Source organism: Haliotis asinina, chromosome 7 (genome assembly GCF_037392515.1).
Source record: "Haliotis asinina isolate JCU_RB_2024 chromosome 7, JCU_Hal_asi_v2, whole genome shotgun sequence".
Lineage (NCBI taxonomy): Eukaryota > Metazoa > Mollusca > Gastropoda > Lepetellida > Haliotidae > Haliotis > Haliotis asinina.
The window spans coordinates 38,583,369-38,605,222 of NC_090286.1; the positions used below are offsets into that span (position 1 = coordinate 38,583,369).

The window sequence follows — 21,854 nt, forward strand, 5'->3', positions numbered from 1 at the left end:
CAGAATACCATAATCATTAGGAGTTGGTCTACCATTAGTTTTGTCTGTTTGTTTGTTGTTGTTAAACCAGGTTTCAAGATTTCCGGCGTTGTGTAAATAATCGAGTCTGAACCAGACAAATCAGTAATTAACATCATGAGTATCGATTTAAGCAATTAGGTTACAATGACACACCAAGCAAAGATGAGCCCGATAGTGGATCATTGGCTGAACCTACTTCTATCAAAAGGTAGGTCAGTGCGAGTGTCAGTGTATCCGTTGCTAGCTAATAGAGTGAGTTAATTAGGCATCGTCTCGTCTCACAATCGTCTCGTCACATAAAGTCCATTATATGTTAAAAAGAAACGTTAACATAACGTTAACGTTAATGTTTTACGACAAATACTTGTAAATATTCAACATGGCGGTAACAAGATGCTAGGAATCTTTGTTTACCATCTCTAGTGCGTTTTTCAGTATATTTCTTTTGGAATGATGCGCACTAGTTCGGTTACAAAAGGGGGTCTTTTTACACATGGGTCAAAAGGTCGGTGACTCGATCCCAAGGTCACGTGATACTAAATGCCTCCATTAAGGGTAACGTCGTAAGCCCTTGCGCTTTCGAAAACATCCCAGTTCAGCAAAAGTGTTGATAGCCGTGAATTCGTAACTAGAAGGTTCACTTTATCCACCAAGGCGGTGGGGTAGCCCAGTGGTTAATTAACGTTTGCCGGTCATGTCGAAGACCTTGGTTCGATTCCCCACATGGGTGCAATATGAGAAGCCTATTTCAGGTGTCCCCAGCGTTGATATTGCTGGAGTATTGTTAAAAGCCGGGTAAAACAAAACACACTCACTCACTGTTTCTTTTCGACATGAACATATTTTTGAATGATATAGAATATGAGAGTAGATCTTCCAGCGACAGACAGTGGTGACTAAACTAAACGCATCACCTACAAGTCGATGTATGGTTATCAGTCAACACAACAGGTTATTTACAATAATTAATCTGTACATCTGCTTCACGGATTTGTATTTAGGCATCGAGTGAACATAGTTCTAGCAACATTCCGGTAACGTTAAGATCAGGGGTAGAGACACCGGAAACTGAACATCGCGTACTGAACCCACGTGGGGAGTCCAACCCATGTCGCAAATATGACAAACGAACGATTTAACGACTAGGCTGCTCCAGCGCATTATCATGATAAAGTAGCCGCTGGAGATAACCTTCAGAAACCCGAAACTGTTGCCTATTCAAATAGGTTCTGAAATATTTTCTAACAGGATAATTTGGTATCAGCGTAAATGATTGGATTACGGAAACATGTCAGCATCTTATCCCGGTCTGTAGCTTTCACCAGAATGGGCAATATCTAAGACCTGCGTCACTTTGGGCTTCCCCCCCCCCCCCCCCCCCCCCCCCCCAGCAAGAAATCAAGCACATTGCGGTATGACTGGAATACTAGCCGTTAACAGAGGCGTTAAAGCAAACTCATTCGTTCATAGTAAATGTAATTAAGTGAACCGTTATTTATTGTCAAGAGGCCAAGAGAGGTTCAAGATGAGTGTGAAACATGATATGAGCATAACATAGCCAGAGTTCCACCGTCAGATAACTAACCGTTACGTCAGGACACCCTGGCGAGGAACGCGACACCCCGGCGAGGAAAGCGACACCCCGGCGAGGAACGAGACACCCCGGCGAGGAACGCGACACAGCCATATGGCCTTCGTCGTGCAGAGTTAGTTTCGAAATAATGTCGATTACGACGTCCGTTTACAAGATCAGACACTGCCAATCAGCAATCGATGAGAGATAGGCTTAACACAAGAACATCTTATATATCTGCATCCTAAAAATAAACTCCTCAGAAGCTGTGAAGGATCACTCGATTCTGCTAAAGACATATTGTCAGTAGTAATGTGAAGCGGTGGGGAGGCAGGTAAATTCCTTTGAATCGTATACAATAAACCTTAAAGACGTATTCACATACGTAACGACGATGCTGGACCTATGGTCCGTCGTCAATGTAAAGTGTTGTGTGGACTCCGTGAAGTCATAAGCCAAAGTACCAGGTTCATTTGTGAGTGTGAAGTTATCGAAACGTGGCCAAAAGTGGCCTTCGCATAGCACCCAAGAGGGGAATCGAACCCTGTCACTGGTGGTGAATAAACCAACCTAAACTTCGAGCATGTGATCTTATGTGATCTTACAAACTAGATTACAGCTACACAGACAGTGAGGTCGGTATGTTATGCATCGGATTGGATATGTGATTTCTGCTGGCGTGTTAGTCAAATGAAATCCTAGTATTTCGTCTTCCGACCTTTTGGGAAACTGCTTTCATGTCTGTCAGTTTCTTTATGTGCGGAACGTAAATGCACAGGGAGTAACTGAAACGACACACCCTAGGCATGTTTCTTTACAGGCCTCACCTGGATATCTACATGTCGACAGCTTCATCGGATAAATAATTTTAAAAAGTACGCCATACATGACACGCACCTATCGAAACAACAAGGGGGATTACTTTTTAAAAAAAGATAGTTCGTAGTAAAGCCACTGAGAAACAGGTACACGGAAATGGAAAGTCTCACGACCTGATTAATTTTCCGCGTCTTGTGAAGGGATTATTGATTCAACATTTGCTGCATTTCAATGGAAATGAATTTATATGTTCACAAAACCATCACTTACCTCGAATCGCAGTTCTCCCACAGGTGGTGCAGCAAACGGGACCCTAAAGTATCTCTCAACCTTCTTGGAACCCAGCACAGTTTTAACAATGCCTCTGACTTGTCCATAAGCTGTGTCTCGGACGACATATTCCTCAGCCCCCGATGTGATCACAACAGCTATAAAGTAGGCTCCGACAACGAGCCCTGTCCTCGGGAGTGACATCTTCCAAATGGATGGTCGTGTTTCCTTTAGTGTATCCCGTGAGCATAACCGCGCACGCGGAAGTGCAAGTGCGAGTTCCCGCCTTGGGAGATCGTCTGCTACGCTCCAGCAGACGTGAGTGTCTCACAGCGCTGCATGATACATATACCAAACAATTGAGATGCAGTGAACGAGGAAGAGGTCTGCTGTCGACTGCAGTCGTCTGTCCTGGTGCCAATTACAGAATGTAAGAGTTGTGGACTTTCTCGTCGTCACCGAAATTCGTTATTTCCTTTGATTGAGATGAATCCACATCGACCGTACCAAAGTTCATCTATTTATAGTGAAGTTTTTCTTCCCTTTGAACAAAATTAGTCTTATCGTTGGCTAACAATATCGTCTGCTTCAAATACAACCTGTCACCGTTCTAGTTAATCTGCAGACGTACACTTGACAGGCAAGCTCAAACATTCTCATCCAGTACACAGAAATTAAATTTGAAAAAGAAGACCTCCAGATGAGGTACACCCTTCAGGTTGACGGATTGCTATGTCCCTCGCGCTTGAGAAAGCGACGATAATTTCACGAACAGCGGAACAAGTCAAGAGAGTAAGAAACCCCAATATATCACGCAGTGTTGGTAAATTATTGGGGCGTCATTATTGGAGACGCTTCGTTGGAAGTGCCCAGCATTCTCCTGATTAGAAGCCGAAGAATTAGCGAGACGGCAAACGAATCCAATGCTCACATTAGCAGTATGGCTGAAGCCCTGAGAAATGGTTAGTTCCTGACAGGCTTCGTGACTCGGCAGTGCATGACGAGACAACATGAGTCTGGAAGCTGATCGACCGCCCATTATGATATTTACTCAACGCTTTTTTCACAATATGTTTAGCAGTACAGAGAGGATATAAACAATGTCCTGTCAAAAGCAACGACCTCGAACCTTCGCAGCTAATTGTGTTTGCGAAACCATACACGTGGAAACTCACTTAATGGAGACAGAGATTTATTGGCATGAGAACTAAACACTCTGTATTATGCACTGACCGTATCTACTTCTCCGAGTCGATGCATCGTTAACAGTGATTATTGAACACTGGACATTCGACCCGTCCAACATGTTATAGACGCCTGGTTTTCACGTGAAACCTACACGAGCAACATGGAAGAATGAAGCGAATTTCAAAATCTAATTTGCAAAACGAAGCGCATTTCACATTATCCCGCCAATTGAGCAGTTTACATTTCGTCTACTTCATTATTCATTGAAACCTTAACAACGATAAATGTCTACGTTATAACGACATTTTCTAATATCCATACCATTTCACTTATCCCGTCAATTAAGTTGTTCACATGTCGTCATGTTCATATGTTTTTCACACTAGTAGCTTTCAGAATAAGAATTTCCTGCGTTACAATGGCATTTTCATTTGTCCCTAGCAAACCTACAGAGGCATCAATGGTGAATTCATGCACTTTAACAGATGCTGTTGTCTATCTGGAATCGCAGATATCAGATTTAATGGACTGATCCTGGGTGTGATTGTATATTGTGTAACGTTGCTATTATTTGCACCACGGGTATACCACTGCTGTCCCAGACGCGTCAGACAAACGAGAGATATCACGACCAACGCCATGCAATTACCCAGCTTTCACAACTAACCGATATATTCCATTTTAAAATGTATTGACACGATTCTGATAACATGATCTGCGGGTACTTTGTGTGACAGCTTACTGCTCTAAACCCTCATTGGCTTTCTGCCGCAGTACTCAAAACATCATGATCAGAGCTAGGACTGGGACAGGTAACTCGGAACCTGGGACGAGTGGGTTATGAGTTGAACCAGAGTACAAACCGGACCCGTTATCAATGTAAACAATGTAATGATATATTACGTTATTTTTTCACCAATAAAAAGTAGTACTGTTTTTGAAGATTTAGAAAATTAATAATATAGTCACTTATTTTTGACATAATACATGGTTAAACTCGAAATTTTAGCCTCCGAGCTGAAGAACACATTGCCATTTCTTGCAAATTTGTTGTCAGGAATTAACATAACGGGTATTCGGGTAGGGTGGGGTCATAGGGGTGGGGTATCCGGGTAGAAACTTTGGACCATTACCAGCCCTAATCAGAACACCACATTCTGACAGAGTGTTAATGCGCATTGTGTCTGGCTGTAATCTGCTGTACTGTGTCCTGTTATCACGACTCCATACATCGTTGCTCATGCTTTCAATCCCTGGTTTGTCAGGTCAAGGTCATTTACAGACGGGTTTGAAAACTGCTGACATCAGCGCAAACTTCACGTACAACATGTTCCTGTGTGTCTGTGTCCTGTACATCTGTGTCAAACAACGAGATTCAACCTGTATGGCGTTAGCTAATACATAGGCTGGGAAAACCAATGACAGATGTTATGAGCAGCGATGAGTGCGATGACACGCAAACTATCGCCAGACTATCTTTAAAGCATTAAGCCTCCTTCCCGCGTCAAAAGTTAAGTATTTTACAACACATGTTGTTTAATCTTTAAAAGTTGTCAAACACGCGCTTTCACACGTCAAACACATGTCAAACGTCCGTGTCGTTTGTGAGGTCACGTGACACTTTTGTCGACTGCGATGAGTTTGACAACACTTCACACGACAAACCCGAGTTTGAAGGAAGAGTTGGTGAGAATAGAAACCGATCCTATTTCTCGACAACAGTTTGTCAACTCTGAAATTGGTGTTGGTGGTGCGTTTTTGGAATTTTGGAATTTTTACACTTTCAAACTCGAGTTCGACAACATGTCGTGTGAAGGCCGATGTAAACATATCAACATCAATATTATGCCGGACGCTTAATTGCTTTGAAAGAATACCTAAAAGTGTGTAATAAACGTGACCACTTTTACGACATTCAACAGAATTCAAAATGACCGACATGTTACACTTGGGATACAATTAAACCTTTTTTTTTGTATTTTCTCCCAACAGACCTTCTTGTTTAGAAACGGCAATGCAAACTGAAATAATGGACCATTAAATATGTAGGGGAACAAATGCCTTTGTCAGGAGTTTAAACAAACATGGGTCTGTTATCGAAATTCTGTTGGACTGCGGGTAATATGTCATACAGACCCTGAAGTAAATATGTCCAGAAAAGTCCACCCAGGTCTAGAAAATGTGGCAAGTCTAGATTTTCACAGCCTCAGCTTCTCAAAATGAAGAAAATATACCGGGTCCTTTTCATTGCATCTCATTTATTGTATATCGTTTTATCACAAAGATTTTTTTTTTGATTTTTTTCTTTTGGGGTTGGTTTTAGGGTTTTTTTTGTTTGTTTGATTTTGTTTTGTTTCGGTTTGGGTTTTTTTAGAGTTTTTTTTTTGTCTTTGCTTTTTGTTTCTTTCTTTATTTTCATTTTTTTTTTTTTTTTTTTTTTGGGGGGGGGGGGGGGGTGTGTGTGCAAAATATGTGTATTTCAGGGATTTAGTTATTCTAGGCTACAGGGGGTGCGAGATGTCATCCCAGTGACGGGATAACACCACCTCACGCGAGATAGCAAGGCACATGATTAGAAACAAGGGTGGGCGGGTTATCATATCAGGTGTACACGTTTAGGAATAGATTCATATGTTCTGGATCATGTTGTTACGGGGCGGTGGGATAACCTATAGCTAGTAGTTAAGCCGTGAGCTCGTTACGCCGAAGAACCCAGATTTCATGTGTCCCCTACAGTGATATTGTCTTAATATTGATACAAGGCAAGTCAAGTCAAAGTTTATTCTCATGAGTCATATACATGACATAGAGTAAACAAACATACATAAAATCAATGAAATGCATATATATTATATCAAGGGAGCATACGCAAGTCTCATTTCACAAAGGAGCAAGTTTAACAAGTATTGGTTTGTATGTTGTAAGACATATGTGATGGTGCTTTAATTAACTCTCAAGGACAATTACACACCGGCAGACTGATACAAGATAATTAACCATTTTTCCTTATGGTGTAAAGGTATTTAACTGTCCACCCCGAACCCTGATTCAACGTAACGAGAGAGTGAGTCATTGTTAGACATTTTGACCAATATTCAAGAAAAGGACATGACGTGCCCAATGTGGCGAATCGATAAGCGAATGAAATTTTTCATGACAAGCGGACGCTTCTTCAAATGATATGCTCTTAAGCAAAGTATATTGCGAAACCATTTCCAAAATTAAGAGATATAAGACTCCAGTAATATAATAGCTGTTTGATTTTGATGAACGAACTGGCAACACATCACAACCGGAAGTGAAGTATAATGGTGAACGTAATGAACGCAGTCGATACTGAAAACTGGTATGGGAAATTCCAAAGCTGACGTTTTTGTATCGGCCATGTGTTATAACAATGATGTGGCTACGGGACTTTGCTGGATACAGCTCTCCTAATGGCTGTATGACGGAGTCTGTTCCGCTCCTCTTGCAGCACCTGACCAAATTCATGACGTTGATGCACACGTTTCCATGTCATGTCCAAGATGGGGAGGGTCTGGGCTCATTGCTGGCCATGGAATTTTTTGGATGTTGTTCTGCTGGCGATGAACATTGACGAGTCGTGCAGGTGAATAAGATCGTTGTCTTCCCGGCCTCCAAACGTGACAAACAAAATGTTTCAGATAGTGGAGACAGGTTGTCTAGATAGTAGTGCATCGTGAACTTCCCTTGCTGAATAGGGAGTGTGATTCACTCAGTGAAGGCGATGCCACAGCATAACCCATCCACCGCCTATGACGTCTTAGGCTGGTATTTAGACGTCACCAGAAACGACTACGTCAGTCAAAGAACCGGAAGTAATCTGAAAATAGGACACGTGACCAGAGTCAACTACCACTGTGTCGATGCAACGCATACGATGTTGTCCAGATAGTAGTGTGCAGTTCACGTACCTTCTCTTGAGTGAGTTAGTTTTACGCAACACACAACAATATTCCAACTTCCGGTCTGAAAATAATCGAGTCAATCCAGTCATCAACAGCATGAACATCGATCAACGCAACGAGGATAAGATGACATGTGTCACCTAAGTCAGGGAGCCTCTTATCACAAGCATGAGTTAGTGAAGATCAATGCTAACCTGAATCTTCACAGGTCGCACTTTCCTTACACATTGCACTAGCGAGTGGGATTCACTCCGTGAAAGTGATAACCTATCCTATCCACCATCATACTCTGTCGTGACGTTCTAGGCTGGCATTTAGAAGTCATCAGACACGACCATGTCTGTCAAGGAACCGGGAATTGTCTGAAAATATGGCACGTGACCAGAGTCGATTACCCCAATGTGTATAACTGTCGTCTGTTGTTAGCATGAGAAGGAGATCAGCTGCATGTCCACGACGTTTAATTAATCATCTCATCCGTAATTCATATTCCTGTCGCTTTGACAGCAAACTGATTTCCTTTTGAACTCGATGTTGTAGAGTCTGGTTTCAGAACGATCGATCGATCCTAAACTCTTGTCAATGGCCAGGGACGATCTCAACAGCGTCAATATTTTGGGCTTGTTGGTTCCTCGCCCATACTCTTTGACCTCTGTTAAACACTGAAAGTATTAGTGGCTGCATTTCTACCTGTTTCCAGCATGATAACAGCCAGCTAGACTTAAGTTTAGTCTCTGAGTGAGTGGGTGAGTGAGTTTAGCTTTACGCCGCTTCTAGAAATAGTCCAGCAACATCACGGCGAAGGACACCAGAAACGGGCTTCACACATTGTACCCGTTTGAAGACTCGAACCCAGGTTTTCGGCGTGATGACCCTTTATTGCTGGGATACTGCAAAAAGCAGCGAAAAACTAAACTCAATCAATCAGTCCTTCCTTACCAAAGGTGGAACTGATCGTTATGATTTTCAAGGATTTATGTGGCACTTTGTGTTGGCTCCAGGTGAACACTTAATATCCAGCACTGAATGTGTTTCAGCGGATCTTACGTCACATGTTACAAGGAACGGTGGGTAAGTCTAGTGTTTACGTTAAAGCGTTCGCTCGTCACGCCGAAGAATCGGGCCCTATTCCTACCAGTGTATGGTGCGCATTTCCAGTGTCCCCTGACGAGATATTGCTGGAATATTGCTAAAAACGGCGTAAAACTAAACTAATTCATTCATGTATTACGACATCTATCAGAGGAAAACTGAGAATTGAACATCTAGGAAATATTGGCTGTGTTTACGAAATAAATTTACCATTTAGGGAAAAAGCTTTACCACTTGACATTGGAAATTGGAAATTTCGTCCCCGAAAACGACGTAACCACTCTGGACTGTAAACAACTGGCGTTCGAGAGGCCTGGAGGATTTACGGGCAACATTTGACGGGGAAGGGGAAAGGGGAGAGGGGTGATTCTGATTCCGGAGAAATAGTAAAGCCTCACTAAGCTTGCAACTAGGAAAATAATCGCTGAAACATAATTCAATAAAAATGTAAATTGCTAGATACCAACATAAAAGGATTTCTTTGCATAGAGACGCTTGTCTCCGAAATAACGTACTAGTATTCTGTTTCAGACCTTTGAAGAAACCCCTGGAACATTTGTCTAAATGCCAACAGTCTGATCACTATATGTATGTTAGATTTACAGTTACAATAAAAATAATTTCAGTTTGGAATTTCTTCTTAAAATGACATTTTAACCACGAATCTTCAACTTCAAGCGGCAAGTTAACTCTAATTATTTCATAACCTCAACAACCATATTTTATTTTCATAACGTACTAAATCCGTGAAGGTCCCGGGGTAGAATAGGCCTTCAGCAACCCATGCTTGCCATAAAAGGCGACTATGCTTGTCGTAAGAGGCGACTAACGGGATCGGGTGGTCAGGTTCGCTGACTTGGTTGACACATGTCATCGGTCCCCAATTGCGCAGATCGATGCTCATGTTTTTGGTCACTGGGTTGTCTGGTCCAGACTCGATTATTTACAGACCGCCGCCATATAGCTGGAATATTGCTGAGTGCGGCGTAAAACTAAACTCACTCACTCATTCATAACGTACTAAATTTTCATAACGTCTTGTATTAAAACCAGAACAGTCCTACAGACAGTATTACGGCAGTGGACACCTTGTGGTGTTTGAATTTACTGGTGATTCTCACAAACTGATACGTTCTCGCAGTTCTTTTTTTAACATTCATTTTTCATGTTCGACCTTAGAAATTATACCTTTCCTCCAGCTTTTATACTTACACGGTAGAACCTCCATGATTTCTTTTCAAAGTTGAAAGTCTCTATGGTCAATCAGAGATTAATTTCAGAAAGGTTTTGTCACGCTCTCACAATTTATTTCCAAGAACACAATCTTCTGTAAATTTGTTATGGAAAATAAGACAAAGAAAAGTAGAAACAAATTACTTCGTTTTGGAATTTTTGTTTGAGTATTGGCAAAAATGATGAGGACAATGATCCGGTACAGATATCTTTATGTACCTGAATTTTCAAACCTACTTGTCAGTGTGGGATTTGCGATTCCGCACAACGTGATCCCTCTTTCGACAGAATGTGATTTGTTGTTTGAATTGCAGATGCTGTAATGTGATCCACCTTACTGGTACACGAAACACCGCCACACGCCATTGCCGAGCTGCCACTAAACGGGTCAGTTACATGGACCAGTTCCTGGCGATACGCCTCGTCTACAAACGTTGCAACGGCCGTTGGTAACGCATTGAAGATAGCGACAAATGAACCTTACGTCATGTCTTCAGGTTGCCGTTTTGTCAGAGTCTATACCATCCCAGACATTCATTAGACTAACGTTTAGTCTATCATTATGTACCCGTGGAAACAAATAAGGGAAGGCATGAACGTAGAAGTGTTGATTCACTTATTTCCAAGGGTTCACCCACAGTGCAATACACACAGGAAACCTGGAAAAGAATAAAAGAGCACTTGCATGTGTTCCATTGAGTGTATATAATTTTGATAGAAACAAACAGTTCCTTTTAAACTGAACAGAAGGTGCCAACTGACAACGGAGATCCAGTGTGTTAGTTTTCTTGATGATGATGACTGGACCTGAGAAAATCTTGTTTCATTTTGGGATTCAGAAGAAGGTACTGGTCAGTAGAGAAGACGGATTTGATGTGGGACTGATGTGGCTGAGACGTCCCAGCCTGTGCCTATGTGTGAGAAAGGCACATCTGGTCGGATGAGCCGGTGGGGACCCTGGTTAGAACTGGTCTTCAGTAAACTATGCCTGTCGTACGAGGCGGCAAGCAGGATCGGGTGGTCAGACACGCTTACAGGGTTTACACATGTCATCGTATCCCAATTGTGTAGATCGATGTTCATGCTTTTGATACCTGGATTGTCTGGTCCAGACAATTATTTACGGACCACCGCCATGCAGCGGGAATATTGCGGAGTGCGGCGCAAAACTAAGCTCACTCCTCATCTGATGACCAGCAGTCCGTAGCCTCCTTCTGGTGCCACTGGTGGACAGCAGTGGCCCTAACTCTTCTTTGAGAGTTTATACAGGACATGGGTCATTGGACTGCATCTTGCCAGACGCAGTCATCATGGTCATGGGCCTTCCTCGGTCTTCCTGCTACTGGACGATCATGTACAGGCCGTGCCAGTTATATTCGGACGCTTGGGGGTGCGGTGGGGCAGCCTAGTGGTTAAAGCGTTCGCTCGCCACGCCGAAGACCCAGGTTCGATTCCCCACATGGGTACAATGTGTGAGGCCCATTTTCTGGTGTCCCCCGCCGTGATATCGCTGGAATATTGCTAAAAGCGGCGTAAAACCAAACTCACTCACTCACTCACTCACTCGGACGCTTGGCGTAATTTCCATTTATAGCCTATACTTGAGACATTGTTATTCAGTGTAGCATACATAATTTTCATGAATTTAATTTTCGAGGGATCCAGTCAAATTATACACGAGTGAGGAATCATCTTACGTACAATCACATAATTTCTGTTTATTTTCCGTTGCTTATTTATCTAATGGCTACAAGTTAATCAACAAATATACACTTAAGTTGATAAATGTGATGTCATTAGTTAAATAGTAGTCGGGAAACTGAACTGGAATTATGTGCACAGAGCAGAGATGTCAACGTCTACAAAGATCCATCAACTCACTTCATTAAAATTATCTATGCTACACTGGAATAATATGAAAGTCTGTGGAAATTACGTCAAGAGTCCGAATACGACTGGCACATGTTTGTACTTCACCGTCACGAAGTCACTGGTGGAAATCTACAGTAATACAAAACGGTCATGACACCCCACCATCCATACATATTCATTATGACATCAGGTGTGAGTCATTAATCTGGGTAGAAATCGATGCAATGTGGTCTCGTTATGAATGTCACCTGAACTTTCAAACGCATCAAATATCAACGCACGGTCGTAATGCTGAAACTATAGCTAGCTGATTACAGTCTACCAAACACGCATGGGCAGCAAGGTACGGATAATGAAGAATTCAATCAGAGGGAATGATGATATGTTGTTATTGACAATCTTGACGTGATAAAAACTATGGCTATCCACTTTTTTTCGTATTTCGTTATTCAGTATGACATAGTTAATAAAACAATGAAGGTAAGTCATCGATTGATGTAAGAACGTTTCACAGAAGTCCCAAGTGTCTAGCAATCACTGAATGTGTATACGATCAGTCAAGTATTACTACACAGAGCTAATGCAGCGTCCCGATGTTCTGCTGACTGTATGGAGGTACAGGGAGGGTGTGCGCTTACAGGTGAACATGGAGGGTTGTTTTGGGCAATTCAGCTCTTTACAAATTATCGATTTCTACTTAAAGCAATCGACCTATTAATGGATAACTGTGTTGATAAAAACAAATCAAGAATGATTTCAATAGCGAATTTCGTATACGTATTCGAAGTCCATTGTTAAGATACTAAATATACCTAGTCAGATTATAAAGGTAGCCTCCAGACTCCAACCTGAAGTCAAAGACAATCTTTGCTCTGACACTCGAGTGTTAATACAGTTTGTTTTTAAACATTATGGTATGAAATTCTGGCCGATGAAATTTAGTGATGTCTGTTTGGTTGGTTGGTCGTTGTTTAACGCCACAATATTCCAGCTCAATGGCAGCGGTCTGTATATTATCGACTCTGGACCAGACAACCCAGTGATCAACATCATGAGCATCGATCTACGCAACTGGAATTCGGTGACATGTGTAAACCAAGTCAGCGAGCCTGGGTTAGTCGCTTCTTACGACAAGTACGCTTGAAGACCAATTGAAAGCTGGGTCTTCTCGAGTAGAACTTTAGTAATCAGCAAATGACATGGGACGGGGCGGCGGTGTAGTTTAAAAGTTAAAACATTCGCTCGCCACGCTGAAAATCCGGGTTCGATACCCCGCAAGAGTACAATGTGTGAAGTCCATTTCTGGTGTCCGTGATATTGCTTGAATATTGCTAAAAGCGACATAAAACTGTACTCACTTACATGTGTTACACACTTAGTGGAATGCTGGTTATATTACTTATGTTAGCTAAAATGCTGATCCGCACAGGGAGAGAGATGACTTGGGGGATCATTTATGTGATAGCGTTTTCAGACATAAAGGTTCTCTCATTAAACTGTGATTGTTTGGAGATAACAATTGGTTGTACTCAAAAATGAGTTCGAGACAACCTGAAATTCTGTACTCTCCAGTTTGACAGAATTGGGTCGACTGTATTATGCATCCAATCCAGGATGTAAGTCGTGGAATTCACCAGTGTCACCCCCTTCTGCACACAGCAGCTTACCATCAACAAATACTAATGCGTGGATCTAAATGCTAAATGCCAACGGTTATGAAAGTGTCGTTTCCAACAATCATCTAAAACAAACTCGCAGGCCGAGGCTCACGTAAAGGATGGAACCACCACTGACATGGCACCATGCTAAAGGGTACTAGTGCAAATTGTGGAAATTAAGTACAGTCGTACATTCACGCAAAACCCTTTCCACGTCTATATTAAATTCAGTGATTTAGTGAGTTCAGTTTTACGCTGCACTCAGCAATATTCCAGCAATATGGCGGCGGTCTGTAAGTAATCCAGCGTGGACCAGACAATCCAGTGATCAACAGCATGAGCATCTCTCTACGCAAGTGGGAGCCAACAACATGTGTCAACCAAGTCAGGGATACTGACCACCCGATTTCGTTAGTCGCCTCTTACGACAAGTGTGGTTTACTCGAGATGAATTCTAACCCCGATCTTCACGGGTCACGTACAATGTATATTAAAGCCCGCCTAGAGCCTGGTGCACTATGAGTGTCAGACAATTTCTTTAACTTCTGTCCATGAATCAGTACCAAGAAATGATTACAGCAGGTACTTACGAAAGTACATGAAACATTTGATCTGCGATTTATTTCTAAATGAAGAGGCAGTAAAATGCAACAGTACCTTCAAAAGTGACAACCTCATTACTAGGATTATAAAACAAAAATATTTACAGACAGTTTTGTCCATTTTTCAAGTACGAATGCGCCAGACTGTTTTAACGTTACACGAACTATTTAAATTGTTGTAGAGGTTTTCTTCCTTTTCAAGGAATGCTTTTACTTGCGGACAGCTTTGCCCAGTCCTTACATGTCAATTAATATAAAGTGCTTAAAAACAAAACTTCCATGAGCCTGAACTATACCGAGGCTATACCGAGGCTATACCGACCAAGAGGCTTACTGCAAGTATTTTGAGTGAGTGAGTGAGTATGGCTTTACGCTGTGTCATTTGATTTGCAAATCGTTCAATGCATTTAGCCAGATCTGTGCACTTCTTTATGTCCCTACCAAATTTCCACCTCTTCCAAAACTTGAAGAACAATTGTCATACAAGCAGTATGCAAATGACATAGCAGTTTTATTGCAGAGAACTTTTAATGCAACTAGTAACAAGCCTTCTGCAAAACTGAGATGTAGAAACTTCAGCTTCATTTCAGTAAGTATGTGGACCTCAGAGGCGATTATGTTAAAAAAAAATTCAACTCCCTCGAATCAATTCACATTTCTGGCCCACCCACTCCCCATTTTCATGAAAGCAATACAAATATAACGAAACTGAGAACACTTGTTTCATGGTGTGTTTTATTGTCATCTATTATCTGTACACTATACCTAAATCTGTCTGAAACTGTCCAAGTCTGCCTAGAGTGGAAAGTTGTACAATAGGTCAAACTCAAACTAACAACATTGAGGGTCACACACTCAGAACACACAAAAGAGTGAGAGAACACCAAAGTTATCTTTCCCTGTCTGTAACACTGATGCTCAAAGAAAAACCACCAATCATGGGTCACTATCGAAAACAATTCCCAAAACAGTATTTCCAATGAATACATATTTAGGAAAATGGTTATGAGATCACCAAATTCTGTGCCTGATGCCTGTCAAAATCTCATGTTTTCCGGAGAAACATGACCCTTGTGGGCAAGATTGCCTTTCATTGCAACATCTGAGTGTGTACACATTATTGGAATTGGATCTTCACAACGCTCGCACAATGTCGATCATATTTTCCCTGGATGGTACAAAGGTGCAAAACAGTCAAATTCATGAAATGACTAGATAATTATTCAACAGATTATTTCCTGTGGACAATTTGACCAAATTTAGCACCATTTACATATAGTTTGACCAGACCATCATAATAAATTCCCTTATACTTTATCTATGATATCTGCATTTATTGTCACAATAAATACTGAAAAGACTGCTCTCCACTCAAATCTTGATATCCAAACACAAACAATAACAACCAATTCTTAAAAAATACTGAGATTCAAATACTATGAAGGCATATAGTTTTCACTAAACTAGTGCTTTGAATGCAAAAACTGGGAATGAATTTGTCAACACATGTCCAACTCCTTTTGATCTAGATTGCGCATATGACATTTGTCTTGTCCAGCTCAATGTCATATAGCCAGTGTGACTGATGACCCAGCTGTCAAATCCAGCCATGCAACATTTGGGTTGTAAATCAGAAACATAACACCAAAAAATCATAACTAAAAATGTCACATAAAATCAAACAAATAATATTACTCCAACACAATGCTGAAATGGAAGTAAAATAAAGCTACAAGTACTCAATAAATTCTGAAACAGTTTCAACGAAAAACCCATGTAAAAGTAGAAGAAACATTGAAATAATACATCTACATAGATTGTGAGGTTCCAGTTACCTGATCCGTGTTACCTGGGTCATCAACTGTTTCATCATTTTATTAACACACTGAGAATGTGCTCCTTTTGCCAACATTTGAACATAAACAAGTTCATTAACAACATGATTTCATGTAATCCAAACCACACAAGATATTTGACTGAAGTACACCTTGCAGCTTAACACTACTGTCCTACACTACCACCTACAACACAACAGCAACCATTCTCTCGAAAAAAAGTTTTTGCGTGTCATGGACTTTCGAAATATGACACACAACTTGGAGATAGATCCATTTCTAATGACCATTTCTCAACAGGAAGTGTTCCAAAATGGTGTGTCTCCACCACTGAGTGACTGCCACACAATAATCTCCACATAACTGCTAGTTTTCCTATCCTGATTGAAACATATGGCTTCTATCCATGTTGTACCATAAGTAGTATTTGAAATCTAACAAGGCCAAATTGATCTCTGGCAAATAGGACAAAGTCATTTGGGGTGAATGAGGTCTTTTAGAGTTACTTCCCTTTGATCAAACAATTGTGTATCTCACGACAGGGATAAAAATTTTCTTAGGACAACAAAACTGGTACTGATTAATTATCTTAAAACACACATACAGTATGATTTCTCAAAAGAATCATGAGAACTGTCAACTATGAAAAATAATTTCAGTCATAAAACTTGAAATAGTAACAGTATATCCTTATTTATGTACAAATGATTCACAACATTCTCACTGAAAATATTTCAATACCCTTTGACAATATTTAGATATAAAAAATATGCAAAACCGTCAAGGAAACCCACTTTGATGACAATTACACGTAACATACTGTAACGGAATGTCGGGGAGGGATACACCATGGGTAGGAAAACACTGACTTGCTACAATATAATATTGACTAATCACGAACTGACTACACATACAAAACTTTCAACACTGCACACTTGAAAAGGGATTATCTGAGGACTTTAAATTGCTCAAACATATTTAAAGCCATGTGTATCGCCACGTGGCAACCTGCTAATGATGAGATATGCCAGATATGTATTGGGAAACCGTAAAATCTATACGGATAAGTCAGTCAGTTCACTAGACATCTTGAATTTGGAGCAACAGGATATTGTATTTGTGACATGGTATTTGTGATGACACTGAAATACCCCAACATTCTAGACTTAAAGGATATTCCAACCAGCTTCTTCAGAACCTACGCAGTAGAAGATGTTTGTGGTCGTTTGTGACCTAGTTTACTGATGAGGCAATAACAGACATAAGTACATTGATGTCACACTAAAATACACAGATACAACAACAATCACGCAATGCTGAATATCTTCATGGTTAACAAGATACAGGTGTAAATATAAAACAGCATAACCATAAACACTTTAAAATATCCACATCAAGAGCTATAGTATATACTATTTGTCCACATTGTGATTTAAAGGTGACCCATGGCTTGATTATGCACTGTTGAGAGTAGACTACCACTACAGCTCTGTATACGATTCCTGGTTAAACAGAGACGAACAATATTCTGTTCTTTATGCAAATGGATATCTAAGTATTTATCGCAAGCCTGTAAAGTGTACACAAGCTGAATGGCACCATGGTTATTCAAATCAAATACAGAAGTCATAAATAAAACCATTCTCTGATACAAAGTGTGAATCTCCAACCTTGCAACAGTGTGAATCAAACAGTGTCAAAATGATTACATTGGTAACATGTGGCTATTACAATTTGGCAACTCTGAATAAAATATTTTCTTACAGATCAAATTGTAGGATCACTACTATTGTAAAACAAGTAGCCATTTTACATTTATATGCAACAAACTGATTTAAAATATGTGAATGTTAAACATAAACAAATATGTTTGCTTTGAATACAAAAAACTACAACACAAGCCATCAAAAAGAGAAACTATCCACAAATGCAATATGAATCGAATCTGATTCAAGAGGTCATGATATGATGAACAAACAGGAGAAAGAAACAGTCGAGTAAAGATGACATGCTACAAACTTGTATGGGCAGAATTATAACCTAGAATTATCATTTTAAGGCTAGGATTGAAAGTAAAACTGTCTCTATCCTTGAACATCATTCCATGAATCATTGATTCAAAATGATAAAATACTTGAATTTGTCTCACTAAATCATGTCTGCTTGGGAATCGCATTAAAACATATTCACTGTGTTCAAGTAAATTAATTAGATAACTATAAAGGAACTTACCTTATTTCATATGAATAAATTAATGGACTTTGTCAGTTCCAAAGATGGAATAAAAGGACAATTTTGTTGATATGTTGTATGGAAATAAACAAAACCACATGTTTTACTACAGATAAGCAGACAAAACAGACCCTTGAAAAATGTATGTAAAAACTAACAGAATAAAAGAAGACATTTTCAAAGCAAACATGTAACATCACTGGATGAAAAAATATATCCATATATAAATATTATTGTCAAAATAAGTTTCAATCTGAAGGAAAATATTTCAGGATTGTCTTATTGTGGAGGTCTGCATTCATGTGAGATATACAATAAAGTAATGGTGATATGCAGGATGAATGGCTTTACAGCTGTAACGATTGACCTTATTGTGTCATTGTGATACTTTGCTCCATGATATACCTACATAACATCATGTGATATATCACTACAAAACACTATATCACATATCAACCATAATTTTACAGACAATAAGTTCCCTGGTTTGAAAATTATATTTACTGAAGTCATGTAAAAATCTGAAGCAAATTTTAAAAATTCAAAATGTCTGTTAAATCAAATCTTGGGATGAGGATGAGATCTTTCCCCTTGCTGAAGGAATCCATGGAAAGTGTCGTTCATGCATTTCACATGGTGTATTGTTACCATTGAGATATGTATTATATCACAAAGTAGAAAAGTGCTAGTCCTAATTATGAATCCTTAAAGTGTTGATATCCAGATTCCTGGAGTGCTATGGTATTTCAATGAAGGAAACCTAAAAGGTTTCACCTAACAGGACTGCCAATGCATGACTTTCAAACCTAATTTCAAACACAGCAGATAATACTTTCCCATGAACCAAGTATTGTCTCAAGACTCACAATACATCAATTTTTTCTAGTTAAAGGCATATTCCAGCATAATGGTGACAATTTTGAAAAGATAACCTACACAGAAAACTGTGCCTCTTGTTAATGTGTTGAAGCATGTACTTTATTGTGTATCTGAATATTAATGGCGCCAACTAAACAAAACTTTGATCTGGCGGACAGCTGAGAGCTAAAAATATATTAAAATCAGATCAATTCTCTTATCACAATACAGTTCCACAAAGACAGGTACTACATACATATATGATTCCAATTCATGCCATCCATACAAAATATAAACAAAAGTCTTAAGCAATACAAACCAACCACAGCTGTCTTTGGTAATGTTTGTCCCTATCCCAGTGGCCAGCAGATGGCATAATGTACACAGGTGATCGCTAGTTTGGAGATGTTTATGTACACAATCTCATATACATATCAACAATATGACACTGATATTGTGCTGAGTCGAATGCTGCTGGACACTGGTCATAGGGCCAGGCATATTCTGTTTGGATTCTCGGAAGCAGGATAGGAAGCGTGGAATACAGATATTACTACTTTCTATATCCATCGCAAGCATTTGGAATTTTGGCATTTTGTTTGGAAGATATTGGGTCCTAACCTTAGGCACTGCTTGATCATATGTTCTAGGACCCTTTGTGAAGTATATGACATTATCTAGCAAATAACTCATGTATTTGTATCAGATTTTCTCATACATTTAAACTTTTTAACAACATATCAAATATCTCTGAATAACTATTCAAACTCATCCTTTAACATAAGAAAACTAAAATTAAGTTCTTAATGAACTGAACCTGTGGTGTTCAGATTATCAAGACGTTGTTCATCCTTTTCTTAAAATTCCATGGTATGTTGTTTCTACTTCATTCTTCAACTCCGTGTTTCTCTCAATCTCTTTTCTTGTCCTCTTTTGACTTGATGACATCGTTCCTCATGTCTTTGCTTTCTTCCTCCTTCTTCGGCTCCTTGGTTACAGCTCTGCGCATGGCATCCCAGATTCCGCCCATGAAGATGGCACAGAACAAGTTCTCAAATGGCCCAAATGGGTCATGAATGCCAAGGATTATTGATGACAGCTTGAAGTAGATGAAGAAGATGACAACTCCAAAATAGACAAGTGGGTGTGGTACACTGATGAGTCCCTGTCTTTCCAACAGGAAGACAAGAGAGGCCACTGCTGATGCCTTTGTGTAGCTGCAAGGGAAACAGCACTGGAGTTAAACAGAGATTGAGTGTTAGCTTTGAGTGAGTGCATGAGTTTAGTTTACCACCATTTCCTGCAACATTTCAGCAACATCACGACTGATACCAGAAATGGGCTTCAGATATGGTGCCCATGTGGGGAATCAAACCCGTATCTTCAGGGTGACAAGCAAATGCTTTATCCACTTGGCTACCCCACTGCCCTTGATGGGTTTGATACAGCTGTGAATGTGTATTCCAGTTGTATCATGTCATGTCAATATACTACTGGAGGAGAGACAAATACCACTCAATAACATTTTATGACAATATGCTGACCGACAATTGATGTAAACCTGGGATTCAAACCATCCAATACACCACATTTTTAGTGCCATGGACCACTTGGATAAGCTGGGATCTGCATGGGTTTTCCTTACGGTATTCAAATCTAGGCACACACTGAATCTTTAAGTCTCAAAATTACAGCAAACTCAGGGTACCCTGATTTTCAAGGTAATCTGGTAAATTTCAAAGCCAGCAAAATGCAAAATGCAAAATGCAAAATGCAAAATGCAAAAGCATGTCTGAATTCCAGCTTGATCTACAACCATGTTCCACAATGGAATATTTAATCTGTAAACTACAATCAAGAAAATGATTCCACTGTCAGGCTTATCTAACTGTAACTACAGATAAAATGGAACCCGCACAAATGAAGAATGAATCTCCAAAATCAATGGAATAAATAGATGTTCCAGTTCATGTTCAAAGCATCAGTGTAGCAGACACAAGAAACTTGCTTGTAATCTACTCTGTAGATATCACAAGGACTCTGGATTCCATCAAACCTTTAGTTGCACCTGGTCATCAGAAAAGTCACAACAGTGTAAATACAGCATACCCAGTCTGCTCACAAATTGCTCCAATGCTATAGGCAATGCTTAGCCTTCACATGTATAGTAATTCAATCCTTTAAAGAGGCAAGTCTAGATAAGCGGACAGTCGGAGGACCCCAGTCTGTTATCAATTTATCTTTTTAAGAAATTATCATTTACACTATTAAATTTTACCTTAGAGACTTTTGCATGTCTAGCCCATAAATAAAAATAAGTGGATACTGCAAAGACTCAAAGTTTTCCATTAAACCAGTCAGTTCTGTCTATTGTTATCTTACTGAAACATTTCTGTCTAGGTAAACTGTTAAGAGTCTTATTTTAGCAACTACATGACAAGCATGCTGAGCCAACTTGATATGAGGTTTGTTGATAAAATGAGCACAACAGCTGGTGTTGAAAGATAAAAAGTAAATAAGACGGCATGATATTAGTTGAGGCTTTTATGGTTGTTTCTCTGTTATATAAAAATTATATGAAATAGTCAGATGAAACATGATGGAATTAGGTCAAATCCATGTAAACCAAAATGCAGAATAGATAATTTTACAAAATGCTAACACTTCAGTTT

General features: G+C 39.8%; 2 protein-coding genes across 3 annotated transcripts in view; both read right to left on the reverse strand.

Annotated features, from left to right (window-relative positions):
• LOC137291374 (acetylcholinesterase-like) overlaps positions 1–2,962 on the reverse strand; it is a 43,083-nt gene extending 40,121 nt beyond the window's left edge. The window contains exon 1 of one of the 2 annotated variants that reach the window (XM_067822691.1): positions 2,684–2,962. In XM_067822691.1, the coding sequence (XP_067678792.1) occupies positions 2,684–2,887 (204 nt within the window). In that variant the 5' untranslated portion in view covers positions 2,888–2,962. The remainder of the gene's footprint in view (positions 1–2,683) is intronic. The other variant, XM_067822692.1, reaches the window with a different exon arrangement.
• Positions 2,963–14,974: 12,012 nt separating this feature from the next.
• The window catches only part of LOC137290739 (trimeric intracellular cation channel type 1B.1-like), a 38,223-nt gene continuing 31,343 nt past the window's right edge, over positions 14,975–21,854 (reverse strand). Inside the window, exon 5 of the mRNA XM_067821855.1 lies at positions 14,975–20,399. Coding sequence (XP_067677956.1) covers positions 20,093–20,399 — 307 coding nt within the window. The 3' untranslated portion in view covers positions 14,975–20,092. The remainder of the gene's footprint in view (positions 20,400–21,854) is intronic.